We start from the raw sequence: 27,521 nt of genomic DNA on the forward strand, positions 1-27,521 counted from the left end.
AGCATGGAGCCCAATACAGAGCCCAACACAGGGCTCAACTTCACGATCCTGAGGATCATGACCTGGGCTGAGATCAACAGTGAGTCAGACGCTTAACCAACTGAGCCACCCAGGTGCCCCCTGGATTTTTTCTAATTCTTATCTCATTTCCTCACCTAACCACACTGCATCCCCTTCAAACACCAGAAGAACCATCATCCCACTGCCCAGTCAATTTTACCTAACTGGACAACACTTGGGATTGAGGTTGGAAATCGTGCATTTTTATTCAATTAGCCTCAACCACCACAAGGCATTCATTAACCCTGAAGCCAAGGCAGGCAGCCTTGACGGGTGAAGGTCTGTTCTGTCCATCAGGGAGAGGGCATGGTTTTCTTTTCTGCTCCAAATTTTTTTAATTTTCTTGCAGGGGCTGGGAGGTGGGTGGGGAAGGGATTGCTCAGCTCCTTTTTCCCTCTCAAGAGTAAGAAGCCTCTTAATATGGGTAATTATTGAGCAAAACATGAGTTTTTGCTAACATTTTCAAAGTGGACAGTGCTTTTAGAAAGAGCTGCTGCCACAGAAATCACTGGTTTTTGTTTTCGTTTTTCTGTCGTTGTTTCCTTCGAAATCACTGTTGCAATCCACCCTTGTGGTGCTTAAACTCTTCAGCACAGATCATTCTAAAAGCCCAAAGTAAACGTCAACACCTTCAAATCAAGCACTAGGCAAAGCATCCCATTCTACTGTGGGAATTTTCCTGATTCTAAATAGATGTGGCCACTGCTTACCAGACTGGAAATGACTCTACCTCAAGCATTTATGCTCGTTTATCTCATTTGCCTTTAAAGAAAAACAGCTTACCAGGATAGCCATTTCCATCCATATCAATGCCTCCTGATATGGACTGACCAAACATCCCCAGAACCGGACTTATCTTCTGCCCCGACAGTTTCTGAAACAGATAATAGGGAAATTGAGTCGCCGGACAGGAGCACAGTCATTAATAAGAACCCAGGACTGTTCTGTGCAGCTTCTGTAGGACACTCGGTCCTCAAACTGTGGAAACAGAAAACTGTAGTCCTAATTTGATCACGGAAGACCACACACTCCTGTATTATTACTTGCCTTCGTCACATGTCATTGTTTAAAAATGTTTCCAAGCTCAGTGTTAATGAAAACTCCACCTACACTGGTGTGTAATGTTTTCACCTGCCAAATGAAGTTCGAAACGGATGTTTACTTCCATTTCCAACAGAGGTTCTGTTTTGTTTCCACACAGGTAGAGCTGGCTGAAGTTTTGTTTTTTTTTTTTCTTTCTTTAAATATTTATTTATTTTTGAGAGAGAGGCAGAGCACAAGCGGGGGAGGGACAGAGAGAGAGGGAGACACAGAGACGGAAGCAGGCCCCAGGCTCCAAGCTGTCAGCACAGAGCCCGACGTGGGGCTCAGACTCACAAACCATGAGATCGTGACCTGAGCCAAAGCCGGATGCTTAACCAAATGAGCCAGCCAGGCGCCCCAAGCTGGCTGCAGTTCTAAGAACGTGTTTTCCTTAGATCTCTCTACCCAAACATGTACCAAACATGGAACACCCCTCTGCTCATGTTAGTCTTTCCCTAAGTGGACAGGCCACTGGTGCATCTAGCTGGAAAAGATGGCCACAGGGAAACCGCCACTCAGTCAAGTTAACCAGAAGATCTACGGGCTCCTGAGCCTCACACACAGGATGAAACAGTTCTAGCTAGTAAATCTGGAGCTCCATGGCCCTGAACCTTCCTACCACAAACGGTGGGAAATCCAAAACAGCAGAGGAAGCCACCCTCCTCCCTAAAAGGCGGCCCTGTGGAGTTCACAGCTCTACCGCCAAGGGGCATCTGTACTGTTACTCAGCTTAATGATGAGTAAACTTAAGTTAACTCAACTTATGTTCAACTTATGTTCACACAGGACTGCACTGGTTCAGGACTCTTTACCACACAACCAAACCCCTTCATTCGTTTGGGTGGCACAGTTCCTCAAAAGATATCACACTTCCTGAATCAGAAAAGTCCCATCCCCTGGGATCTGGTGTGTTCCTTCTTCCCTTTGTTTATACGGTCTCTTTTGGGAGGCTAACCTCCCAGGGCCCTCATTGTGGATGATAAGAAAAATGCTTTGTTTCCATGCCATACAGCAAAATCCCTATCAGAACCAGGTTTACAGATATCCAGGGGCTCTCTAAGGACTCTCTTTCCATATCCTCTTTCCTTATTGAGTCATCCTGCGGAGAAGTCATGAGAGTGGGGAGAGGGAGTTTCCATAGGATCCACAGACGGAGACGCCAGGGACCTTCCCCGACCCCTCCCGGGAGCCCATCGCTACAAGTAACCCTCCACTTGCCATCTTCAGTTAAGCCATCCAACAGAAAATACGTGAGCATCAATGTACGAATCACAACAGCATAGCACACACTGAAGAAATGTTTCTTGCTAACAGGCAGAGTTCCTCATCCCACATGACTCTGTCTAAACAAACACGTATGTGTGTCTCTTTCTCCAAAGCCACTTTTTGAAGGCCACCGTCTCAGCTCCGCAGCCCAAGCAGGCTAGCAGCGGCTGGTCCCGGGTCTCCCCTTCTAAGCTATGTTGTGGCTGGGACGAGGGGGAAGAGCGAAGGGGTGGTCCATCTGGGGGTGGCGATGCAGGCTTAAGTTATCCCACAGACATCTGCAGGCCATTATGCCATAAAGCCAGGAAGATAAGTCTGCTCAGTGCTAATAACCCTAAATGAAAACCAGGAGCCTTGGAAAACCTCCGCTTGACCAGGTTTACGTGCAGTGTCCTTACTAGCAGGAGAAAGATCACACGCGCCGCCATGACATGCCCAGGGGACTCTCAAATTGAGAAAGGCACACAAGTACCTTAAAATCAACACTTTTCATGGTGAACTCAAGAAAGAGGAATGAGTTAAAGAGTAATGCGGACAAAGTGCAGCCCTGATCTCACAATTTATCCGGCAGAAATAATACCAGTCTGGGCCAAAGAAAAGCAACTCCTTTGCCCAGAGCTGTTTCTGATTTCTTCCTCCGGTTCACCAGCACAATGCCTGCTCTGTCTGGACCCCAGCCCTGAAGAATCTGTCGTTAAAGGATTTTTTTTTTTTCCTTTTAAATCAGTGACCTTATCATATACATATTAGCGGCTTAGAAAAGCATCAGCAGAGTTGTATCGTTCCTTTTTTTTTTTTTTTAAAGTGCCCCAAACCACTTCTCTTTGTCAAAGCTAATGAGCCTGCCAGCCTGCTGACAAAGGCAGGATGGGTCCAGCTGCTTGCTGATCCCTGCTTCCGACTGAAGGCACTCCACGCTAACCACAAAATCTGTACTTCAGTTCTCTGTAGGGATTCCACCCAGCAACAAAACAAAACACTGGAGGAGGGAAGCAGGGGTCTCTGACAGGTTGCCTCTCCCTATGATTTGCTTCCAAGGTCCAGGAACAAGCTTCCAGGAGGATGCGTGGAAAGTGACCCCGGCAACTGCCCGAGGACACGGTTCCCTGGATGACTTTCTGCTCGTCACATCGGGAAGAGGGTCTCTACCTCAGACTACAGCAGCCCGCACCACACAGACGTGGCCGCCAACCCGTGCCCAAAGCTCTCTTCCTCCTGCCACATCGGCTGAGTCACCTATGAGCTTATTGCCACCATTGACTGCCATCATTTCTAGTGAAAAGACGGTGGTCCGGGTAAACCCATGCCCCTTGGAGTATGCAGGCCTCACAAGCAAAATAAGTTTCCTTACTTCTAAGTTTTCCAAGTGAGCTTCCCTGAGTGTTCCTTCCTCCAGTGTGGAGTTGAGGGCGTGGTTACAATAAAAGGTTTGGGAGTCAGACTGGCAAAGTTTCAGTGGCCACGCTGCCATTTACTAGCCGGAGACCCTGGACAATCAAAGTCACCTCCCTGGGCTGGACCCCTCGTAAAAGGTGGAAAATAAAGATACCATCTCACGGGACTACGACAAGGACTAAAGAAAAGAATAGGGCAGAGCGGTCCCTCCTCTCTGTGCTCCGTGTCTGCTGCTATGGGAGCCACCGAGCTGGGCCGGCCCCAGCAGAGAGGGTGCTGGAAGCTGGCGATAAATCAACCCTCAACCCTTAATCAGCTCACTTGTATCTCCTGCATGAAGAACAATCATGAGTGCAAGGACTGAACTTACACTTGGGCTCTGCCTCTTAAAATCAACTTGTAAAGTCTCTTTCTTACCTTCAGGTACTTTAGTACATGAACAGGCTTTGACGCTTCACTAACACCTCACTTATAGAACATTTTATGAGAACATGACTCCGTTAAAAGTTCTGTTTCCTTGGCGATAATCAAGATACGAGGCAAGCTTCTTCATGATGGGAAATAGAAGCAGGAGTAGGAAGTGGTGAGCACATAAAAAGCGCTCAATAGATCAATATTTGCTGATGGGAAATTTCTCGACTTGTGCTCAGTCCCTTTCTGTCACTGACGCACTCCCTGGGAGAATAACACAGGCCTGTGCCAACTCTAGACACAGACATCCACAAATACCCTGACGATGCTTCTGTCCAAAGAGTGACTTCCTTTTTTCCCATGGGCTGGGCTTAACACCATCAGCAAGATTGAACACCCAGCTGATATGGCAAAAAACCAGAACTCAAACCACTTCCACATTCCCAAGTCTGGCGCCCAAGGCCAAAACTTTGATCAGCTCATTTCAGTGCCAGTTACAACCATCAGCCCCATGAAAGCTTTCAAGCCCCCTCTTCTGCGGACCACTGTCTCTCTACATTATATCTTACAATTCAGGGTGCCTAGGTGGCTCAGTCGGTTAAGCGTCCAACTTCGTTCGGCTCAGGTCATGATCTCACGGTTCATGGGTTGGAGCCCCGCGTCAGGCTCTGCTGACAGCTCGGAGCCTGGAGCCTACTTCAGATTCTGTGTCTCCCTCTCTCTGCCCCTCCCCCCCCGCCCCGTCTCAAAAATAAATAAATATTTAAAAAAATTCTATTTTGGGGATGCCTGGGTGGCTCAGTCGGTTAAGTGTCCGACTCTTGGTTTCATTCGGTTCAGGTCATGATCTCGCGATTTTGTGAGTTTGAGCTCCAAATCAGGCTCTGAGCTGATGGTGCGGAGCCTGCTTGGGATTCTCTCTCTCTCTCTCTCTCTCTCTCTCTCTCTGTCTCTCTCTCTCTGCCCCTACCCCGATCATGCTGTCTCTGTCTCTCTCAAAAATAAATAAACTTTTAAAAAGTTTCTATTTTACAGCGTATTCCTTTGGCTTGCACCGACAGTTGATAAAGGAGTCACTAAAAAACAGCAAGCCTCTTCCTCATCTTCAATAAATAACTCTAACTGGGGGCAAGAATTTGGATGTAATCTTTCACACAGGCAGAATGCATCCCCGAATGTGAGCAAACTCGGGAGTCTCTGAATAGGGTTTTAAGTTTTAATAAGCAATACCAATTGTTTCTCTCTTTCACTGGAAGGTGAGAAGGTTGAAGGTAGGAACCGTGTTGTGTTTTCCTCTGTACCCCGGGGTGTGGTATGGACTACAGGTTCCCTATGTGTTTGTCAGATGAAGGTACGAACAGTTCACATGTTATTCTCACAGCAATTACCATTGAGTACTGAGGGACGATCCCACTAGCGTCGCCGTGATAGATATAGACGGCCCCGAGAAGTCATCCTCCTTGGGTGCACCAATGGCCACATCTGAGGGGAGAAAAACAGCTATGGGTTAGAAAGCCACGTGGAGTACTGTAAGGACAATTTTCCTCATTCCTGCCCTCACGTGGGTCCCTCTGTACCAGAAATCTCTTGGTTGTTGGTTGCTCAGACATTAAAGTAGACCCACAGTTGCTTAGCAGGAAAAAAAAAAAAAAAAAGTAGGAAGAAAATCATCAAAACTGAGAAGGGTTTAGTTCCAGAAAAGTTCTGACCTCATCCTTTCATAAAAAAAATCATGGACCCATCCAATAAAAAAAAATGCAAATATAAACCACCCACCCAAATTTCTGTCAGACAGGGGAGTTCCACAGACCATGGTTATTGCATAACTGAGAGAGTCAACTGTTCCTGGAGAAGGGACTTGCACAAAATGGCACTCACTTCCCCCCCAAAAAAAAGAAAAAGAAAGAAAAAAAATCAACGTTACCCTCGCAAACTGACAACCCCTGGAACAAAGCCTAGATCTTCCTGACTTTCTTCCCTTTGCTTCTAACAAAAGTCATGTGTTTGCAGAAGCGAGGTCAAGGGTGAGGGGCACGCGCCCACAGGACCTCAAGCCGAGGTCCTCTGTGGCCGGGGCACGAGGGGTATCAAAGGAGCCTGGCTGTCTGGCCTGAGGCAAGAGCTGCCCCCCGACTTCCGCCTCAGCCTCCCCCTAGCGAGGTGGCTCCCCCACGTTCCGATGTCTGCCTACCGCATATACAGTTAGCAGAGGCACCGGACAGACCAGACAGAGAAGCCAAGAGACCGTGAAGGAATCTGCAGTCCAGACAGAGTGGACATCAGTACACACAGCCCGACCCTCCCGGCACGGACGCATTCAAATCCGTCCCCTCGCTGTCGCTCTCGGGGCTGAGAAGGTCTAACTCCCTCCTCACTCAGCAACATGGCGGAGCCTCGGACACAAGAAAGGTTGGTGGCACGAGGGCGCGCGTTCAAACTTGTCTGCAACAAGCCAAAGCACGGTGGGCTCAGAGCCCAGCCCCGAGTGTCCGCACGGAGACCATCTTCTCCAAAGGGCACCCCCTCCCCATAGGGGCCTCCCAAGAGGGGCAGGTGGGCCCAGGAGCACGCCTTGCCGGGGCGAAGCCAGAGGGCAGGTGTGAGCTCACTGACCCGGGAAGCCATCGTCATCAAGGTCGCCCAGGCTGGCGATGCTCTCCCCAAAGTGTGCGTTGTAGGTGCCATCGCCGCTGAGGGCCAGCTGCTCCTCGAGGGCTCCCTGGGAAACAGGACGGAGGACAAAATGGAAAACACAAACAAAAACAGAACCAAAACAAAGAAAAAACACAATAAAACCAGAGCTTCAAACGCCACCCCCAAAGCACTCCCATCAGCGCGAAACACCCGGGCATAATCACGGGCACCCAAACTTCTCTCTCCTCGTGGCAAAAGGAGTCCCTTTCACCTGTGCAGCCAGAGGGTCTCCCACAGCCTGATGCCTTTTAGAGGGAAGGAGAGGGTCATGTTGGCCGATGACTCCACCTCCCCCTTGTCCTGACACTCTATAAACCTGCCTGCCTACCTACACACCTGTCCCTACGGCATCCTCTAGCTGCCCTTACCTCTCCTCCCCAAAGTTGTTTGACACGGGCAAGCACATCTCTACTTTTTGTCTCCTGTGCCTTTCGGTGCAAGTTTACAGAGCTGCTTTGCAAGGTGCGTGTGTTAGTCATCTTGACCGTCATGATTCAGAAAATCCAACACCCGGTAGGTCTTGGTCAGGGGGTGGGGGGTGCACACAGCCGGGCCCATCAGCACGTGTGGCTCAGATTTGGATTTCCTGAGCGAACACCCACCGACAGAGGGAGGGAGTCAACGGTGCCCGGTGGCGGCAAAAGCCACCTGAGGACACACGCTCTGCCTCCAAATCACGGACGTGTCAGTATCAGAGTATTAACACGCAATCTGGTATCTTGAGGGGGAAGAACTTCGAAACCTGCCCCAGGGCAGAGGTACTCTGGACCCACTGCACACCCTCAAGCCAGCCCAGGGAGTATCTGGCTTCACATCACACCTTCTGACTCTCCCCACTTTACAGATGAGGAAACTGAGCCACGCGTTTTAAGCTCCTTTTCCACATCGCACAGGCTAGTAAGGGGAAAAGCCCAGATCCAGGTTCCACCGGACTCCAAAGCCATCGTGTTTTCCACTCCTCTGTGCTGCTTCGTGATCACTCATCAAACAGGGAGAGGCCAAACAGGTCGAAGAATATCTCGGCGCTCAGCGCAACCACCGGGCATTTAGGATACAGTGGTTGGGGGGGTGGAACGTATGGGTGCCGCGTGTCGGGGGGCATTATCCTGCTCCAAGATTCCTCGTGTAGACACTCTCCAGCTGGCTGCTGCGCTGCTCACCTTACTGCCTGACAAGTTAATACCTACACAAATGTTTCATCCTCTTGCAAACGTGGCTGGGCAGCCGCTAAATAAATGCGGATGGTCTCACCTGTATCATGACCACCTCACCTCTCCCCACACGTGCCTGTCCCTCTCCCTTAGAACATCAATGGGGACGCAGGTGCCAAGCCTCATGGCCACAGGTGCCAGGAAGTTATCTTGGCTCCCAGGTTTTCGATTCGCTTTCTCAAAGGGTCTGCAAGCATCCAAGATAGCCCAAGGCTCTAACGCTCGCTGGCTCCTGTTCAAAAGGCTGTCCTTTCTTTCCGACATCTGCCCACCTACAGTTCAAGACCACAGCCCCCTCCGACTGGATTAGTTATCCGATTGGGATAACGAGCATCTGAGTCCCTGCTCAAAAGTACATTTTTACCGATTATTTTTTTTTTATTATTATGAAAGTATTACATTCTTGCTCCTTGGATAAAATGAAAGCTAGAAATCTACCCAAACCCCACCACCTACAAAGATCTGTTGTTAACATCCTCTATGTATTTTGCATACTTTTAACATTTTGGTGGGGGGGGGGGTGGTTTCTGTTTTTTGAGAAAGAGAGCTTGCGTGTATACAAGTGAGGGAGGGGCAGAGACAGAGGGAGACAGAGGATCCCAAGCAGGCTCAGCACTGTGAGCACAGAGCCCAGTGTGGGGCTTGAATCCACGAACCACGAGATCATGACCTGAGCCGCAATCAAGAGTGGGCTGCTTACCCGATGGAGCCACCCAGGCACCCCTGCGTATTTTTCAAGGTTGTTTGTACAGGGAGTCTTTATCCCTCTTTTCACTCATTAGCCCATAAGCAATTTCTCATGTTTGCTCAAAGGCTGCTGGTCACAAAATTGATGCATTTCACTCTCTTGTTGAACATTCTTAATTCTAGATGCTGAAGAGACTCTGCTCTCTCATTGGTCTCCTGCCTCCACGGGTGCACTGCTCCCCCTCCTCCCCGTCCCTGTCCCCCCAACCCTCCACTCAGCGGCAGAGGGGCAGAGGCACCTTTCTGACACCTTCACACCCCTTTCAAGGATCTGCGGAATCAGGGACATAGGGATCACAGCCCTTGGCCACTGCACTGGCCCCCACCCGACCCCCGACGCTGCACTAAGGGGTCCTGCCGCCCCACGCCTCAACCTGCTTGCCGAGCTCCAGCCCACCCCTGCCTGTGTGCCTGACTGCTTCCCCTTCTTTAAGAGTCTGCCCAGCCACTGTGTCCTCCAGGAGGCCTCTCTGCCCCCCTGGGCACGTGTCTATATACTGCCAGGGAGGCAGCTGGCCCAGGTGCAAGTCCCAGCCCACCGCTTCCAGTCGTGTGATGGGGGGCAGTGGACTTGACTTCTCTGGGCCTCGGCTGCTTCACCTGAAAAATGGGGACCCCTGACACCATGCATATGTTACACTGAAATCATTTCTAGAAAATAGAAGGAACGGTTTCAGGTACGGGGTCAACACTCAAAATCAAATAACAGGGGTGCCTGGGTGGCTCAGCTGGTTAAGCAGCCCACTCTTGATTTCGGCTCAGGTCATGACTTGGGTTTGTGAAATTGTGAGACTGCTTGGGATTCTCTCTCTCTCTCTCTCTCTCTCTCTCTCTCTGCCCCTCCCCCGCTCACATGCACGAATGTACTCTCTCTCTCTCTCAAAATAAATAAACATTAAAAAAAAAAAAATCAAACAACAGACATCAGACCTTACCGTTTTTCTCAATCCCCACGCGTCTGCAGTAATCATGCTGCGTATAGCTTTCCATTAACGGAACGCTGGGTTCTCTGACGGCAGGAGGCAGGTCTTTTCTCCTCCCCTGGGTAACGGGGCCCAGTGCCCAGCCCTGCGGGCTGTTCAGTCACTCCTCGCTGGACACGTGTCCCTCTCCCACACCCGTCCACCTGGCACCCAGCACTGTACTCACATTTCCTCTGTTGATGTAGACAGTGACCTGCCCCTCGTCCCTGATCTCAGAGAACATGGGGGCCCCCACCAGCAGGTCAGAGAGGCCGTCCGCGTTCAGGTCAACTGCGCATAAGGAGGAGCCGAAGTAAGAGCCCATCTGCAACCAAGTTGAGTCGCAACAAAGCGTTCAGTGTCTGCCCTCACACAGGAGGCCCTCGCTTTCCTCCAGCCCGCTGCTTTAGAAACACTTGCTCCCAAGCGCCTCACAGGCCGTGATGGCCGTGCTGCCCCACAGGCCAGAGGGCCCCGGGGAAGTGGGGAAGCGCCTGACTTCCCCGGCTGCCGGTAGCGGGGCCGGGCCCCCGTCCGCGTGACCGCGAAGCTAACCGGCTCGGAGTCCCCCCTCCGCGGGGAGCCCTACCAAGCGGAAAACACGCGGACCGGTGCGGGGAGAACAAGGTATGGGTCTTAAAAGTGCAAGCTGAGGTTGCGAAACGGGTTACAACCATAGTAAGAGCGCCTCGTCTAACAGACACGTGACAGGGCCAACCGAGTGGGAATATGAAATTTCATAACACAAGGCAAGCGTGAAAATAAATGCTGCACGGGGAACTAGGTTCCCCTCTCCCAGGCCGGCACGTAGCTAAAGCTAACCAGGAAGGCGTGAACTCCAGTGGCAGAAAAAGGTACAACTCACAAAACTACTTAACGGAGAAGGGAACACGGGTTACACTGGCCAGTCTCGGATCGTAGCTGAATTCAATACCTATTCCTGTAAATCAGGGGCCTCAAACCCAAATGCCAATGGGATCCAGGAAGGTGTCGTAACAGGTGTTAAGAACAAGTAACACTGCAAGTAGGCTGACGGGTGACAAGGGACACCTGGCTTGGAACCAGCGAAGGAGGCCACTCCTACCCAGCCGAAGTCCACTGCCCCCACGAGGGAGGCTGACCCCGAGAAGGCCGACCTTCGCGTTTTTCCAGAGAAGCCAAAAGTCTACAATGTCATTTGAAGTGCCTACTTTTAGAACGCGGGCAACGAGTTCACAATAAAAAAAAAAGAACAAACAAACATACCGGCAGGCCCAACAAAAGAATTTATAGGCTGCATTCTTTCCAAAGGCTGCCGGTTTGCAACCTCTGTTGGAAAGAAAAAAAAAGCCATTCTTTTAAAATAAATGTTTTCCAATCAAAGGGCTCCAGCTCTGCTGAGGGGAACAAGCATTCTCTTCCAGTGTTGGGGTGTGCGGCAGCCGCCCCGGGGAGTGTGAGCAGCGGAAGGCACTGCGGTCTACTTCCTGCAGTGAACTCTGGGACAGGGGCCCTGCCCCAGTCACACGCCGAGGCCCACTTGTGCTCAACCCACCCCACCCTGCGACCAGCCATTCCCCAAGGAGAAGGGTGTGGGGAGAACTCAGAGTCAGGCAGAAACCAAGCGGCCGGCTCCAATTCCGTGGCTTTGCCAATCACTCTATCTGGACTTTAGTAAAACAAACAAACAAATAAACAAGCTGGAAAGGCCCGGAGGACCTGGCTGTTCGCCCTGGTTGAGCCCCAGGGGAATGGTTATTCTCATTCCAACGGGCTATTTAACTTGGCATCTTCGTCAATGTTCAATCAGAAATCCCTGTACGTGACTTTTCCTAAGTTTTGACATACAAACACTTCAGATACCCCGTTAACTCAGTAAAACTCCTATATGGCAGTGGTATGCTTTGGGGTAGGTGTTCCTTGATCAGAGCTCTCCCAGCAGTCTGGAAAAGTGGAGACATGTGTCTAAATCAACACCTGGATTGAGCACATATTGGTGATTTCTTAGGAGCACTATTCGAAGGATGTCAACCAATAAAAACCGGAATTTGGGGTATTTTTTTTTTTCTTACGATGAGGTCAAGAGATAGGGTTGCCTGACCGAATTCTGGACGAACAAAGGCAGAAGTGGACCAGTGGTGGGCTGAGTCGGAACCCTCCCCCACGTGTGTGACTCTGGACACAGGGGTAGAGAGCTACCGACATCCCTTGAAAGCCTGCGGTCATGTCCTTTCCCTCTGAAATAACGGAGAAGTCAGACTAGAATTCCTGGTTTCTTCTGGCAAAGAAGCAGAATAGGACATATAAAGAGAGTAATGGTCTTTTTCAAAATCAGGAAGCGGACGGTGGTGATCAAGGTAGAAACCAGAGAAGTGGGAAGGAGAGTGAGAGGCAGAAAGGGAAGGCCCTAAAGCCAGAGTGGTGAAAGTGAGGGCAAGAAGAGCCCTCACGAAAATGACAGGTGACATGGCCATGGAGCCCTTCAGTCCCCTCCCAGGGAGCCCCAACACATCATCAGGACATCCAAGCAGACACGAAGGCCAGTCTGTCCTGGGACCCCATGTCATAAAGTCCTCGGGATGTGTGCACAAGGGGCTTCTCAAATGTTTACCTCTCCCACCGCCCGCTCTGAAACCTGTGGCCACAAACCTGACCGTGACCAGTCACAGATGGGTGACCAGGTAAGTTGTCATCTGCACTGGGAGGTTTTTGAGAAGGAGGGGGGGCATAGTTATAGGCTGTTAATAACGCCAGGATGACCGGATTTAACTGGGCCTGTCCTGGGCACAGGCAGCAGGCGGTGGTTGGGAGTGGGGGGTCGGAGGCAGCAGGTGCAGAGGCACAGGTGGATCCTGAAAACTGGGTGACAGATGTGTTGCAGCTCCACAAGCCACTTCAGAGTCCTTAAAGAAGAGCAGTTACGTGAAGGGACGGATGTGTTAACTAACCACACTGTGATGTCACAAAAGACACGTGTACCAAAGCACTGTGTTCAACATCTTAAACTCACCCAATTCTCCATACATCAAGTATATCTCAATAAAGCTAGGGGTGGGGCGTCCTTTAACGTTGTGCTTTCAAGCCCAGGTAGATATGAATGGGCGGGGTGGGGGTCTGGCTTTCCCACAGTAGGCACACTTACCCGTTTATTTTTAAGAAAAATATAAAATGGTAGGAACATTCACACCCTCCTTGCTCTGTGGGGCTCTTTCTACCACAAATGGCACGGAGTTATTTCTTGTCTAACTGTAAGGGGTGCTCGGAAAAACTTTTTTGCTGAATTGTTCACCGTCCTTTTCCAGTGTTGTTGCTTTGGGGTTTTGGAAATGTTAAAATAATAGGCCAGTGCAGTTCCCAGGGGAGTGCAGAGCTGTTCTCGGGGAACTCTTCACAAAACTGACTTAGTGATGCATTTTTTTTTTTTTTACTGAAAAGATTATGACAGTTCTATACTAAGTACACATATTAAGGCTGTTAAAATTGAAAAGAAAAGCGGGGGGCACATAAGTGGCTCAATCGGTTAAGCATCTAGCCTCAGCTCAAGTCATGATCTTGCCACTCGTGAGTTCGAGCCCCTCATCGGGCTCTGCTGTCAGCTCAGAGCCTGCTTCGGATTCTGTCTCCCTCTCTCTCTCTATCAGAAACAAACAAAAAATTACAAAACAAAAACAAACAAAAAAAATACATTTTTTTTAAAAAAACTGAAAACCGATTTCTACTTGTGAGTGGGATTTGGGGAACTGGGAATATTCGTCACCAGCACAGTATGTAATGGTGCCTGGAACAAAGCAGGTCTAACCCACAGGGGGACCTGAAATGGGCCGGGGCATGTGCCCGCCCACAAAGGAAACAGTCATTCTCCCCACTTTTATTGAGGGCAGTGGTAGGTAAAACCACCTTCCACGTTCTCCCACCTCCTAGAATCTCCCTCCCAAGTCCCAGGTGTCCTGTGCTTCCTCCCGAAGCCCACAAAGCCTTCTACCAAGACAAGCCTCCAAATTATCCCCCGGCCTCCGAGCCCAAATGTGTGCGTCCCAAGAGCAGCCAGTCTCAATAGTCCTGCTGATCTAAGCCACACTAAGGTGTGCAGGACGGAGAAGCCCATAAAAAATGTTGCTTATTAGTCAAAGGATTCTCTACCTGCCTTAATTTCAGACTATGGTACAGTGCAATGGGAGCACGCAGGGAATGGAGAGAGGATTAGGGCCGGGACCAGGAAAAAATGACACAGGCAGACAAACCTCGTCCAGGACTAATTTCAAGCCAGCCTTCCCAAGCGATTTCTCTTTCGAGGTTCTCAAAGTTGCTGAGTGACTTTCCTTTGGTTCTTCTTTGCGTGCATCACAATAGTCCTTGTGGCAATGGTGATGCGGGGCTCAGGATGGGAGGGGGTGGGTGGCCCTGGGCCAGTGACACAGGGAGAATGAGAACAATCTGCCTGATGGGTCCATATCATGGGTTTTTGCCACCGTAGTCAACTGCGTCTGAGCTCTCTGGGGTGTGGAGCGTGTAGGCATAGAAGAGACAGGCGGACGAAGGGGCAGAGAGGTAGAAAAAGGCAGAGACAGAGCGAGCAGTAGTTCTGATGCCTGTCTAGACTATGAAAACCCTTTTAAAACTCTGTGATGTAACTTGGTCGCGTACAAACTCACCTTGCTACCTGTCTCCCGCAACAAGCACGAATTCCACAATCTGCAGGTTACACACGGTGCCGAGGTCATAAAGGCAACTGCACGTGGAGCCACCATACTGACTTAGGGCGTGGATAGGGCCTTCCACCACTTTTCTAGAAAGTGAACTGATTTCCCACACGATGACATCCCACAAGCAAAAAGACGACACTAGGGCCAAGAGCCTCACCTTTTTACCTGATGCCTGAAAAATCTTAATCAAGGTGCCCGATCTTCGATCAGCTCTAAAAATATACACCTAAGGAATGAAAAAAAAAACAAATTGGGTTAGGATGGAAGCGATGACCGAAGGGACTTATCAGCACCCTCCTGAGAGTCCTACTTAAATGGCCAACCAGGCACAAGGCATCACAAGCTTCAGTCGGCTGATAATGAGGAAGTCAGCGGGCCTTGCATTTTAGCAGCTCTGCGAAAAGAGTGTCCTTCAATCCTGGGCAGAATTCACGTCCTCTGCTCCTGGACCGCATCGTTTACGGAAGCCGTGCCCAGTAAGTCCCGAGGACCTTGCAAATTACTGGTCAACAATTCACCTCTTAGATAAAGTGATTTTCTTCCTTGAAATATTTCTTTCCTTCCTAGGAGTTAGAGCTGTCACAGGTACAGCATTGAAAGACAGAGGGGTGGAAGGGAGAATTTTAGACAAAGCAGTCTTCCAGAGTGATTCCATAGAACACCAGAGCCGGGAGATCTGCTCGGGGAAATAGGAATTAAACATTAGGGGCGCCCGGGTGGCTCAGTTGGGTTCGAGCCCCACATCGGGCTCTGTGCTGACAGCTCAGAGCCTGGAGCCTGCTTCGGATTCTGTGTCTCTCTCTCTCTGCCCCTCCTCACCCATGGTCTGTCTGTTTCTCAAAAATAAATAGACATTAAAAAAATTTTTTTATAAAAAAGGAATTAAACATTAAATCAATGCCTCTGCTGTAGGACTTTGAGAGCCTTTAGTGTGCACATTAATACCATGGGTCTCTACCACAAAGAGGATCACTGATACGGAACTTCCCAAGTGACAGGACTATGGAAGTTCTTTCTCAAGTCGCATCTTACGGGAACGGCGTCCCTTGAGAACTAGGGTCAGGGACACTCCTGTGGCGTAAGCAGCCACCGCCTTAGTGAGAATGTGCTTGTGCCCTTGACCCCAGAAATGATTAACCACCAAAATCCTGCAGACCAGAGGTCTGTTCTAGTGTCCCTGGGAATGGGACAGTCAGCAACTTTATCAACTACGCCCAATTTCCCCAGCAACTCTCACACGATCCGACTGAAAGAAGCATTTTCAGGTTCTTTTTTTGTTAACAGAATACAAGATTCTCTCTGTCTGGCTCTATCAGTTACAAATACGGTTCTCGTCCTAAGACTTAACTATCTTAAGGCTATCACAAGCCTGAAAGGAAAACAATGCGATTAGATAAAAGTCCTTGTAACTGGGGAGAAAAGGATGCACTGAGGCATCTGCATGGCTGCGAACCAGGAGGTAAGCATTTTTGCCAACATTACAGACATGCCTGGTCACACGCACGCAGCTTCTTTCCTGAAGGACATTAGCAGCGTGGGGACAGGTCTTGGTGCTTCTTCACTCTACCATGTAGAAGAATCATGTGATCTTAAAGGATCTGCTTCCTTCTTGCACGACTCGCCCTGCTCAGTGCCCTAACATTTTATCTGGTTTCATTTTCAAAGATCCTTTCTCCCCAGCATCAGTGTTCGTAGGGAGGAAGGGACACTTCCAGAAATGAGGACTGAGGCTCCTAACTCTTGCCCAGGAGCATGCAGAGAAATGACCCTCATGCATCAGTGAAGCCCAGTCAGCTGACCACACTGACCTGCTGGCTCAAGGCTCCTATTAACAGTGGTTCTGGCCCATCTGGGCCTCTCTAGAACCCAGACCCCACTTCTCTGAGCCCCCGGACATATGGCCAGACTCTATTCTAGGTCCACCCCATGGGCTCAGGTCCGAAGATCATTCCTTTGTTCAGACTTTTCTATCAGAGAACCCAATGTAGTTTGTTAAAAACGCAGGTTCCAGACTCATATAGACCTACTGGACGTAGATTTCCCATACCCTGGAGCTAAAGAATCAGCAAGCATGGTTGTTCGTATTCTCAGCCCCGCTGAGGCCATGACTCCCAAAGCGACTCAGACAGCCCTAGATCCAGTCTAGGTCTTTCCTAGACTCCGGGCAAATCCTTTAGGAAAAGTGACCTACATATTCCCGGTCCAGCCTTTGGGCTGAACCGGTCTTGGCTCTAGAACACTAGGGAAACAGGCCGCTCGGTGGCTGTCGGTTGAGTGTTGACTTCAGTTCAGGTCACTATCTCGTGGTTCGTGGGTTCGAGCCCCGCGTCTGGCTCTGTGCCGACAGCTCGGAGCCTGCAGCCTGCTTCGGATTCTGTGTCTCCCTCTCTCTCTGCCCGCCCCCCCCCCCCCCCCGCCCCGTTCACTTGCACTCCTTCTCTCTCTCTCAAAAATAAACGTTAAAAACAAAACAAAACAAAAAAAAACCACTGGGGAAATAAATACGCGACCCTGGGCCCCAAGATAAGTAAAGTCCCAAAGATACCCAGGACTAGATTTGTCTCTATTAAGTCAAGGCCAAGATTGGAAAGAGCTTGGCAGAGTGGACAGTTTGAAGCTGGAGGGCGCTGGACGCCATTCGCTTGGAGGATGCCACGGTGCCAACGGTCGGTCTCGATAATCTCACACACACGCAGTCAGCTGCAGAACGCAGCCGAGATGAGAAGGGGCCGGGAAGGGCGAGGTCTGGGAGCAGCGGTCACTCTCTGATTCAGCTTTCAAGGCACACTCGCAAAAGCGGTTGGAAGGAGGCCGACAGGAGACTCACGAGGTCACCCTTCACCTGCCAGCCATCCAGCAGGGCATTCGGACCGAGTAAGTGACAAACCTCTGCGACAGGGGCAGCACGCTTCCCCCTCAGGTCTGGCCCCACGCTCTCGCGCAGACTTTTCTCCTCACCTTCCCGACGCCTTCGTCCTGGGGGGCACCTCCCACCACGTCGGTGGTGGACGGGCGAGAGAAGGAGCCGGCAGTCACTGCGTAGCCTGCAAAGGGCGGACATTAACCAAGGAGAGGATGAGAGAGGGCAGGGGAGAAAAAGAGCCACCAGAGAATAAAGGGTCTCAAGCATCCCTTAAATCTGGACAGTTACGACCCAGCTATTTTTGGAACATAAGCCACCAGGGAACAAACAGCTGTCAGTCTTCTGACATTGAAATGGCTCATCTCACAAAAAGTCATGTTCCCCAAGACATCAGGGGCAGGAAAGAATGTTTTCTGAGGGTCCTCTTTAAAGCAGGTACTGTGCTAAATACTTTATACCTGCTTTTCTCTTTCTTTTAAAAATGTTTGTATGTATTTTTGAGAGAGAGAGAGAGCAAGCACAAGCCAGGAAGGGGCAGAGAGAGAGGGAGAAAGAAATCCCAAGTAGGCTCCACACTGTCAGTGCAGAGCCCAACGTGGGGCTCGAGCTCATGAACTGTGAGATCATGATCTTAGCTGAAACCAAGAGTCGGATGCTTAACCAACAGAGCCACCCAGCCACCCCTGTTTTTTTCTTTTTGAGATAGAAGTTTCATACAGTGAAGCACATACACTTGAAGTAGAGAACTCATTGAAAGTGGCCCCATGTACACAGCCACGTGACCACCACCCGGAGTGAACAGAAGCATAGAACTCTAACCAGAAGGTTCCCTCCTACCCTCTCAAGTCAATGCCCTCCCTCAGGCAGACACCATTTGGATTCCTATCACTATGTATTAGGTTTACGTGTTCTAGAAGCTCACTTAGCATCACACTTGTGACATTCATCCATACTGAGTGTAAGAGTCGTTTCTTTTTATTGTCGAGCAATGGTCCACCGTATGAATAGGTCATAACACCTTTATTCTCCCGCTGCTGGGCACCTGGGCTGTTTCCAGTTGTTCCCGCTTTACTCCAAATAAAGCTGCTGTGAACATTCCTATGCATGTCTTTGGACGCCAGTATCTTTTAATGACACAGTTCTATGAGGAAGGTATGATCATTTCTTCCCTTTTACAGAGGTAGGAACTGAGACTAAATGTGGTTCAGTAACATGCCCAAGATAACATGGCAAGATTCAAATCCAATCTGTGCATCTCGAAAGCCCTTGCCGGTAACCACTATGCCACCCTCCCTCCTAAGAGAAGGCAGAAAGAAGCTGACAGTGGGTGGGTGGGTGGATGGATGAGGGAAGAGTTTGGACGCAAAAGGAGCCTAGAAACAAAGGCAAAATTTGTCTGAGCTTAGTCTAAATGTCTCCTGCTTCACAAGCAGGCTGAAAATTCTCTAGCTAGCATATATTCCCAAACCTTGTCCTCACATTTATACCCTAATGCTGTGATCACAGGCTGTTTGGATTTTGTGATGATACCCTATTGTGATCAATCCTTATTGACCATGTGGCCTGACCACATTACCTAAGAGTATTATGCGTGATCGCAAAGCCTCGAGTGACCCTTGAAAGCCTTTCAGCAACAAGGGTCTCTGGTACACAGGGAGAAGCCATGGGCCCTCAAGTTCAAAGGACCTATCCCAGACCCTAAAGCCAAACCCAAACCAAGCTCTCTGCCACCTTCTCTCCACTCTCCAATCTACCAAACATACGCTGGAACTCCCTGCTGTGTACCAAGCACTCTATCAAGTCCTGGAAACGTCAGACCAACTCCCTACCTCCAAGATGCTCCCAGCCGAGTGAAGGGTCCATACCAGTGGTCAGTGCTGTCTCCACAGCCCAGGAGGCAGCTCTGCATTGGGACTCTGGGCTCTGAAACCACAGGTTTAAGCCCCTCACTCCGCTCTTTACAAGCCACGTGATCTTAGCAAGTTGCGTACTTTTCTGTACCTCGGTTTCTTTGCCTACAAAACGTGGGTAATAATAGTTGCCTCATATGGTTGTCTCAGGAATTCAAAGAAATAGTATCCAGGAATACCTGGATGGCTCAGTCAGTTAAGCATCCAGCCTCTGATTTCATCTCAGGTCATGATCTCTTGGTTCATGAGACTGAGCTCCGTGTCGGGCTCTGTGCTGACAGCACAGAGTCTGCTTGGGATTCTCTCTCTCTCTATGCCCCTCCCCTGCTTGCACTCTCTCTAAATAAATTTTTTTTTTTTAAAAAAAGAGAAAACAATATCCAGAATGATAGCATTCAGGACGTGAACTAAGGAAAAGAGCCACATAAAATCTTCGCGCCCACAAAGACAGCCTATCTCTTGGTTGTATCTATCTTCTTTCTAGAAGGTTAAAAGAGCTGAGAACAGAAGAGAAATCTTCTGAGCCTGTGGTTCACCTTCAGCATTACCCTGCCATCCATCATGCTAATTATTGCTTCTTATCATCTCTATTTGCAACTGCTGTTGAGACCGGGAAGCGGAGGCTGTACCCAAAGAAATGCCGTGGAAAACCAGGATTCTATTGCACTCATGTTGTATCTGAACTTGAGGAATGGCTCAAACAAGAAAATAAAATGTCTGCCTCCAGCTCTGCAACATGATCACAGTTTTAATCCAGAGCCCTCCTTTGTTCTCTCCCTGCTGGGTGTGAGGCTCCACGTGAGGTGCCCGGAGGGAAAGTGGACCGAATTGGAACAATACCCGTAAAAGCCAATAAACCCTTCTTTCCCCCCATAAAGCAACAGTGTGTGAGCTTGGCGAGAATCGCTCCCCTTTCCCCTTCTCACCTGTCCACGTCCCTGAGCTACTCACCCAGGTACGTGTACCGCCTGTTCATGATCGCTTCGTCGTTCAGCTTGAAATAGGTGTTGTCCGTAAGGTTCAGCACCTTGACCGTCCCGGCCCAATAAAATGACCCTGGGGCACCCATCACCACCAGCTCCTGCCGAAGAGAGACCCAGAGGTGAACGCGGAAGGAAGCGGAAGAGGGAGTGCAGGTGAGAGCAGGGAGAACCACAGCCACATCAAAGAACTCCATGAAAGACGCCTCACACCCCGGACTTTCTTCCGCTGAGCAATAAAAATGACTTCAGCGGGTCCCCTGGCATGACGGGATCCACCAAACACCCAGGGTCGGCAGGGATACAGACGGGGAGAACGCAGCGAGGTGACCACAGAGTGACCCACGTACCAGGTCCCTAGCCCACCCACGGGTGAGCTCACGCACATCCCCTCACCTTTACGCCTGGATCAAACGAGGAAATGGCATCAGTACACGTCCTTATAAATCACAGAATTCCAGGAAACAGAGCTCATGAAAAGACAGCACCCCCTCAGCATCTTGGCCCCCGACCCCACCTCCCCCACGCAGAGCGAGGAGAAAACAAGTGACCAGAAGCATCTCTGCGCACACCGGGGAGATCCCCACGTCCTCGCTCAGGACGCTCTTCCCAGGAAGGGCTCTGAAGCTCGCATTTGTGGCTGCTGTGACCCACTGCGAACTCACGACAGAAGTATGAGGGCAGAGAGGTTAAGGGAAGGACAGGGACTCGAGACAGCAGGAGACAGCACTGCTATTAAAAACAGACCCAGGGGGCACCTCGGCGATTAAGCGTCTGACTCTTGGTTTCGGCTCAGGTCGTGATCTCACGGTTTGTGAGTTCAAGCCCTGCGTCGGGCTCTGTGCTGACAGTGTGGAGCCTGCTTGGGATTCTCTCTCTCTCTCTCTCTCTCTCTCTCTCTCTCTCTGTCCCTCCCCTGCTCATGCTCTATCTCTCATTCTCTCTCAAAATAAACTTAAAAAAAAAAAAAAAAAAAACAGACCCAGAAACACAGAGACACAGCAGTCTCCAGCGTTTGGAGTGGGGGCAAATGGCCCTGCACCCTCAACGGGGCCGAGAGCAGGTCTGTGCTACAAAACCACCCAATGAGCAACGCTGATGAGCATTCCAAGTGCTCCCAAGTGATGTACCTACCTAAGGGGGTCAGCGTGGACAACAGCACGGTTTTACCCACAAGAACAGGCATCATCACTGTGCTAAAGAAACTTGGACATGACCTAAATGTCTAACAGCGGGGATTCTAAACCATGGCACATCCAATTCAACAGAATCCTGCAGCAATAAAAATACTGTAGATCTGATAGCACTGAGACAGAATCACAAAGTGCTAAGTTAATAAGGACAGGCCACACGATATACAGTCAATGATCATGTTTTACAAAGGAAAAAAGATGCATACGGGAGCAAGACAGACAAAACAAAGATGAGCAACATATGTCCCAAACGTTTATGGTTTTTTCCACTGGGTGATAAGGATTACAGGAATCCCTCCCTTCTTCTGGCATTTTTTTTTTTAAGTTTATTTATTTATTTTGAGAGAGAGAGAGAGAGAGAGAGAGCACGCAAGTAGGGAAGGGGCAGAGAGAGAGAGGATCTGAAGCCGGCCCCACCCCTGTCCGTACAGAGCCCAACGTGGGGCTAAAACTCAATGAACTATGAGATCATCACCTGAGTTAAAGCCAGACGCTTAACCAAGTGAGCCCCCAGGCGCCCCATCTCTCTCTTTACGTCTCTCTCTCATGCCTAAAATTTATTTTGTTTTTCAAAATTCCAGAACAATGACTGCACACTGACAAGGAAGTCCCCTCCCAAAACGCCCACTGTGTTCCAAATGGAGCACACAGTGTGGCCGCTGTAGGCAGGGTGGTGCCAACTACAGCGTTGTGTCCACTGGATGACCCTGGCTGAGGCCTGCCTTCCTTCCTTCCTTCCTTCCCCCCTCTCTCCCTTCCTTCCTCTCTCCCTTCCTTCCTCCCTTCCTCCCTTCCCCAACGGGGAACGCCGTCTCTTGATTACATTTTCCAAAGTAGCTACACTGCACTAAGAATCAATAAAAGTTATTTTCCTAACAAAATCATGAGTTTTTCCTCCAACAATATGAAGCACCTGCGATTACATATGGAAGCTTCTACTAGAGACACAGACCAACAAAGTCCCTTTGTATGGCCTTCCCTGGGGAAGGTGACACGGAAACGTACACAATACTTTAGACAAAAAAATTCCATCTGAAAGGGTTCGAAGACAACTTTAACGGAAACCCCTTAGCTGCACAAAAACACCAAAGGACAGGGCCACACAGACACTGGAGACCAGACACTCCAATGTCATCAAGGTCTCTTGCTCCCAAAACACAGCCACCCCTCCTTTGGCCCTTAGGGTCCCCCACATGCTGTCCTATCCCAGAAACGTCCTTCCAGGTTGACCCCTCCTCTGCAGAGCTGGCCTCAACACTGTGGGTGCCTGGGTGGCTTAGTCGGCTGAGTGTCTGCCTTTGGCTCAGGTCATGATCTCTCAGTCTGAGGGGTCGAGCCCCACGTCCGCTTTGTGCTGATAGCTCAGAGCCTGGAGCCTGCTTCCGATTCTGTGCCTCCCTCCCTCTCTGCCCCTCCCCTGCTCATGCTCTCTCTCTCAAAAAGAAACATTAAAAAATTTAAAAAAAAAAAAAAAAGCATATCACTTTCCACACTCAGAACACATCACTGAAAACACACAGGTGGTGGTGCTTTGATTAAGTCCCACCCCCTGTACTCATCTGTTCCATGCAGGGACTGTGCTAGTTCTAGAAGGAGTGTTAGACAAATGATCGGTTGGTCAGAGGAGAGAGCCTTTTTCCTTGGGCTTGAACTCGGAAAGGAAATTGGAATCGGTGTCCCAACACACAGGCCATGGAAGAACATAAGGACCAATATCCCTGGTGCCAATCGCACACACCATATAACAGCTTTCTCTACCTGCAGCCCCTCCTAAGCCAAAGCCTTGAGCATCACCAGAGACCCCCGTGAGGCTCTTTAGGACACCAGCTGGTAGACACGTTGCTTTCTGATGATTTAAAATCAATCCAGCATCGGGGCCCCTGGGTGGCTCAGTTAAACATCCGACTCTTGATTTTGGAATCAGGGGCCCAGGTCACGATCTCACAGTTCGTAGGATCGAGCTCCACGTCGGGCTCTGCGCTGACAGCACAGAGCCTGCTTGGGATTCTCTCTTCCCCTCTCTCTCTCAAAATAAATATTTAAAAATATATATTTAAAAAATAAAATAAAATAAATTCAGCTTAAAGACTCAGAACTATATGTCTAATATATCCCTGCACCCACCCTCTCACAAACGTTACAAAGAGTCTAAGAAGGCAATCCCTCTCCTCAAAATCCTTTATTTTTTGTTAATGTTTTATTTATTGTTGAGAGAGAGAGAGAAGGCACGAGCAGGGGAGGGGAAGAGAGAGAGGGATACACAAAGCAGGCTCCAGGCTCTGAGCTGTCAGCACAGAGCCCGACACGGGGCTCGAACCCATGAGCCATGAGATCATAACCTGAGCCAAAGTCAGACGCTTAACCGACTGAACCACCCAGGCACCCCATCTCCTCAAAAACCTTTAAAACCAACAGCTCTTATCTATCTTGCCTCTCCTCTTTGTGTTCCTGCCTCCTTCTCCCTTGGTTCAAACTAGATAACCTGAAGCTGAGCCTGAGACCCACGGGGAGAGGCAGGATACTGTCCTCCTGAAACTCCCTGGATTCGGTTTTCCCGGTCACCAGGGATGGCCTGCGCCCTTGTGGCACTGTTCACGAGCGCCAGGAAAATGGCCTCAACGCTTAGCCCCCCACCACCCAGAAACAGCCCATGCAAATGGCGCACAGAAATGCAAGTTTCTCTGCAAGGCAAAGGCCACCCCGCCTGACTCACATGTAGAATCCCTTCCGTAAACAGTGCGGGCCTTTTTCCCTAGGTACACATGTTAGCAGAACCTCCAGAGGTACAGGGGCGTGGGGTGTGCCTCAGGAGCCACGGGCTTTTCTCTGTGAGCTGTAAGTTGGCCTGAGCAGAGGTGGGGGCAGGGCAGATGGGCACTCAGGCTCTGCAACAGAAGTCTGTGTCCCAGACTTCACCCAGATGTCTCCAGGCTCCCGCGGTAGTACTCCTACACGGGTGGGCCGGTCTAAGTCTCCTCTAGCTACTCACAAGGATCTGTCTCTGTCCTCCAGAGCTACAACAATAAAGGTCCCAGGAAGCTCTCCCTTATCCTCAGTAACAGGCTAAAACTCACGTGGTATCCATAACGCAGACAGCTTTGGTAACCCCTGGGTCACAGACCTTCAGGCCAAGCAGGCGCCTTGGGCCAGCGTCCTTGGGGGCAACGTGGCCACATCCGGAAGGCCACAGAAGCAGTTGCCAGCCCTGTGCAGGAACAGCCGAGCCCACAGCAAAAGCAAGCCCAAGTGACGAGGTCAGCGGGAGGGCAGGCGAGGGGAGAAGTCCTGCCTGACCCTTTCAACCACATTTCCTGCACGGCCTCCGACAGCTGAAGTTCCAGAAATGAGAGAGGCCGTGAGTTCAAAGACCTCCTGTTTAGGGAGGCAAAGCCCAGGGCAGCCAGGAGACGGTGGCCGGGTCAGAGGGCTGAGCCTCCCACTCCCTGGCCCCACAACCCCACATCGCATGCCCTCCAGCCCCACTGCTGTTTGCCCAGCTGGCACATGCTGAGACTCCGTGGCTCCCAGGGCCTCGAGTTCCAATAGGTGCTCCCGTTCCTCTGGTCACCAGCAGCTGGCACAGGCACCTGGGTTCCCATCCGGCCCTGCCCTTCCCGCTCCTCCTACCAAGACCTCCTTCTGCCTGGCCCCGATGCCCTGCCTTCCCTGACCTTCCGGCTGGTGAGACCATAAGGACACCCCCTCCCTGGGAACTCCTTCTCTCCCTTAGTTCTCCACCAACGGCTCTGATGAGCCCTCATTTCTCATTTCTGTAATGAGTCTACTTTTTCTCCCCCGCTGGCTAAAGGAGGCCTCCTTCCCCCCACCCCATCCCCAGTTCCAGGCTGAGCGTACCCAGCCCCCTTGCAGAGGTACTAGCAATGGCCAGATCCGAGTTTCCAACTCGGGTGGGATTGTGGTCTCTGCATCCAAAAACACCTCTGAGTGTCCCACCCATCACCTCACACCTATCCGTTTACCTCCTCCGGTGATTCATCTCTAGACAGCCTTCTTCCCACCGGGGCACCACTGTTCTCCAGAACCCTGGCTCAACACATACTTCGTCTATACCACAGTCCCCTGGCCATCCAGCCCGCTGATACGGCCTTGATATTCTCCAATTGCTCTGCTCGCTTCTTATTCCCGCCCTGTTGTTTTGTGGCTGGACCCCATCACAGACCACCCCCCCGCCCCGGCCTCCCTCCAGGCCCTCCCACTTTTAAAGTCCTGGCCACACCAGCCCGCCCAGCCTTTCTCTCTCAGCACTGCCATCCATGGTGTCCGTGACCTGCTTGTGGACTGACAGTGGTTCGCTGTTGCCTACTGAGCTGAGTCATACTTTACTAGACCTTCCTGGAGGAGCGACAGCCCCAGAAGTCACCCCATCTAAATGTGCAACAGAGATGGAAGAAGCGTATGAGCCTGGCATATGGCAGGATAGGATTTCAAGCCAGTGGGGTGAGAAAACCTGGTCAGCAGACCAATATGACAACGAGAACTACACGTTTAGGAAAACAATGGAGTTTGTTTCCAGCATATAATGTCTGTGAAAACAAATCCGAGAGATAAATCTTTTTTTTTCCTTAAATTTTTTTAATGTTTATTTATTTTTGAGAGAGACAGAGACAGAATGCAAGCAGGTTAGGGGCCGAGAGAGAGGGAGACACAGAACCCAAAGCAGGCTCCAGGCTCCGAGCTGTCAGCACAGAGCCCGACGCGGGGCTCGAACTCACAAACCGTGAGATCATGACCCGAGCCGAAGTCGGACGCTCCACCGACTGAACCACCCAGGTGCCCCCCGACAGGGCTCGATTTTGAAAGATTCCTCGGGCTGCTGTGCAGAAAACACAGGGTGGGAGTTGAGAACAGATTCAGGCTGAGGTGATGGAAATGTTGTCAAGCAAGAGAGGCCATGGTTACACAACACTGTGAATGCAGTAAATACCGCTGGATTGTTTGCTTCAATATGGTCAATATAGGGTCGCCCGGGCGGCTCAATCAGTTAAACACTGACTCTTGATTTTGGCTCAGGTCATGATTTCACCGTTTATTTAGTGGGACTGAGCCCACGTTGGGCTGTGCACGGACAGCACAGAGCCTGCTTGGGATTCTCTCTCTCCCCCTCTCTCTGCCCCTCCCTCCCACTCAGGCTCTCTCTCTCTCTCAAAATAAACTTTTAAAAAATGGTCAAAATGGTCAATTTCATGTTATGTATATTTTACTACAAAAAAAAAAAAAAAAGCAGATGCAGGGAGACTAGCTCAAACCAGAGCATCTCAGGGGCGCCTGGGGGGCTCAGTCGGTTGAGCGTCCGACTTCGGCTCAGGTCATGATCTCACAGTTCGTGAGTTCGAGCCCCGCATCAGGCTCTGTGCTGACAGCTCAGAGCCTGGAGCCTGCTTCGGATTCTGTGTCTCCCTCTCTCTCTGCCCCTCCCCTGCTCACACTCTGTCTGTCTCTCACTCTCTCAAAAATAAACAAACATCAGGGGTGCCTGGGTGGCTCAGTCAGTTGAGCATCCAACTTTGGCTCAGATCATGCATAATCTCATGGTTTGTGAGTTCGAGCCCCGCATCAGGCTCTGTGCTGACAGCTCAGAGCCTGGAGCCTGCTTTGGTTTCTGTGTCTCCTTCTCTCTCTGTTCCTCCCCTGCTCACGCTCTGTCTCTCTCAAAAATAAATAAAGATTAAAAAAAATTTTTTAATAAATAAGCATCAAACCAGCACATCTCCAGGTGACGACCATGGCTTTTCCAGAGGGTGATGATGGTGGGGAATTGAAACGGTCATATTTGGGATATGTTTTGGAGGTTCAAATAACAGGAGTGCAGATGAATTCTAAAGGCAAAGTACTCTTTCGTTTGGGCCTGGACAACCACCTGGATGACTGGGCCACTTACAGGACCTGACACGGAACTTCGCACACGGCACATAATCAAAATGATGCCTGAGAAACGAGGGGCAGATGCGAAGGGGACACTCAAAGTAGGTAAGACTCACTTACGAACAGTCCCTCAAGATGTACCGGCAGCCAAAGATCATGGTGCCACTACACAGGCACATGA

At 50.4% G+C, this 27,521-nt stretch overlaps 1 protein-coding gene across 1 annotated transcript in view; it reads right to left on the reverse strand.

Moving 5' to 3' along the window:
- Positions 1–27,521, reverse strand: part of ITGA9 (integrin subunit alpha 9) — a 342,670-nt gene that overhangs the window by 272,697 nt on the left and 42,452 nt on the right. Inside the window, 8 exon segments of the mRNA XM_042903314.1 lie at positions 844–934; positions 5,604–5,662; positions 5,665–5,697; positions 6,829–6,934; positions 10,017–10,154; positions 14,669–14,737; positions 17,470–17,555; positions 20,236–20,365. Of these exon segments, the coding sequence (XP_042759248.1) occupies positions 844–934; positions 5,604–5,662; positions 5,665–5,697; positions 6,829–6,934; positions 10,017–10,154; positions 14,669–14,737; positions 17,470–17,555; positions 20,236–20,365 (712 nt within the window).

The sequence above is a fragment of the Panthera leo genome, chromosome C2, assembly GCF_018350215.1.
Source record: "Panthera leo isolate Ple1 chromosome C2, P.leo_Ple1_pat1.1, whole genome shotgun sequence".
Classification (NCBI taxonomy): Eukaryota; Metazoa; Chordata; class Mammalia; order Carnivora; family Felidae; genus Panthera; species Panthera leo.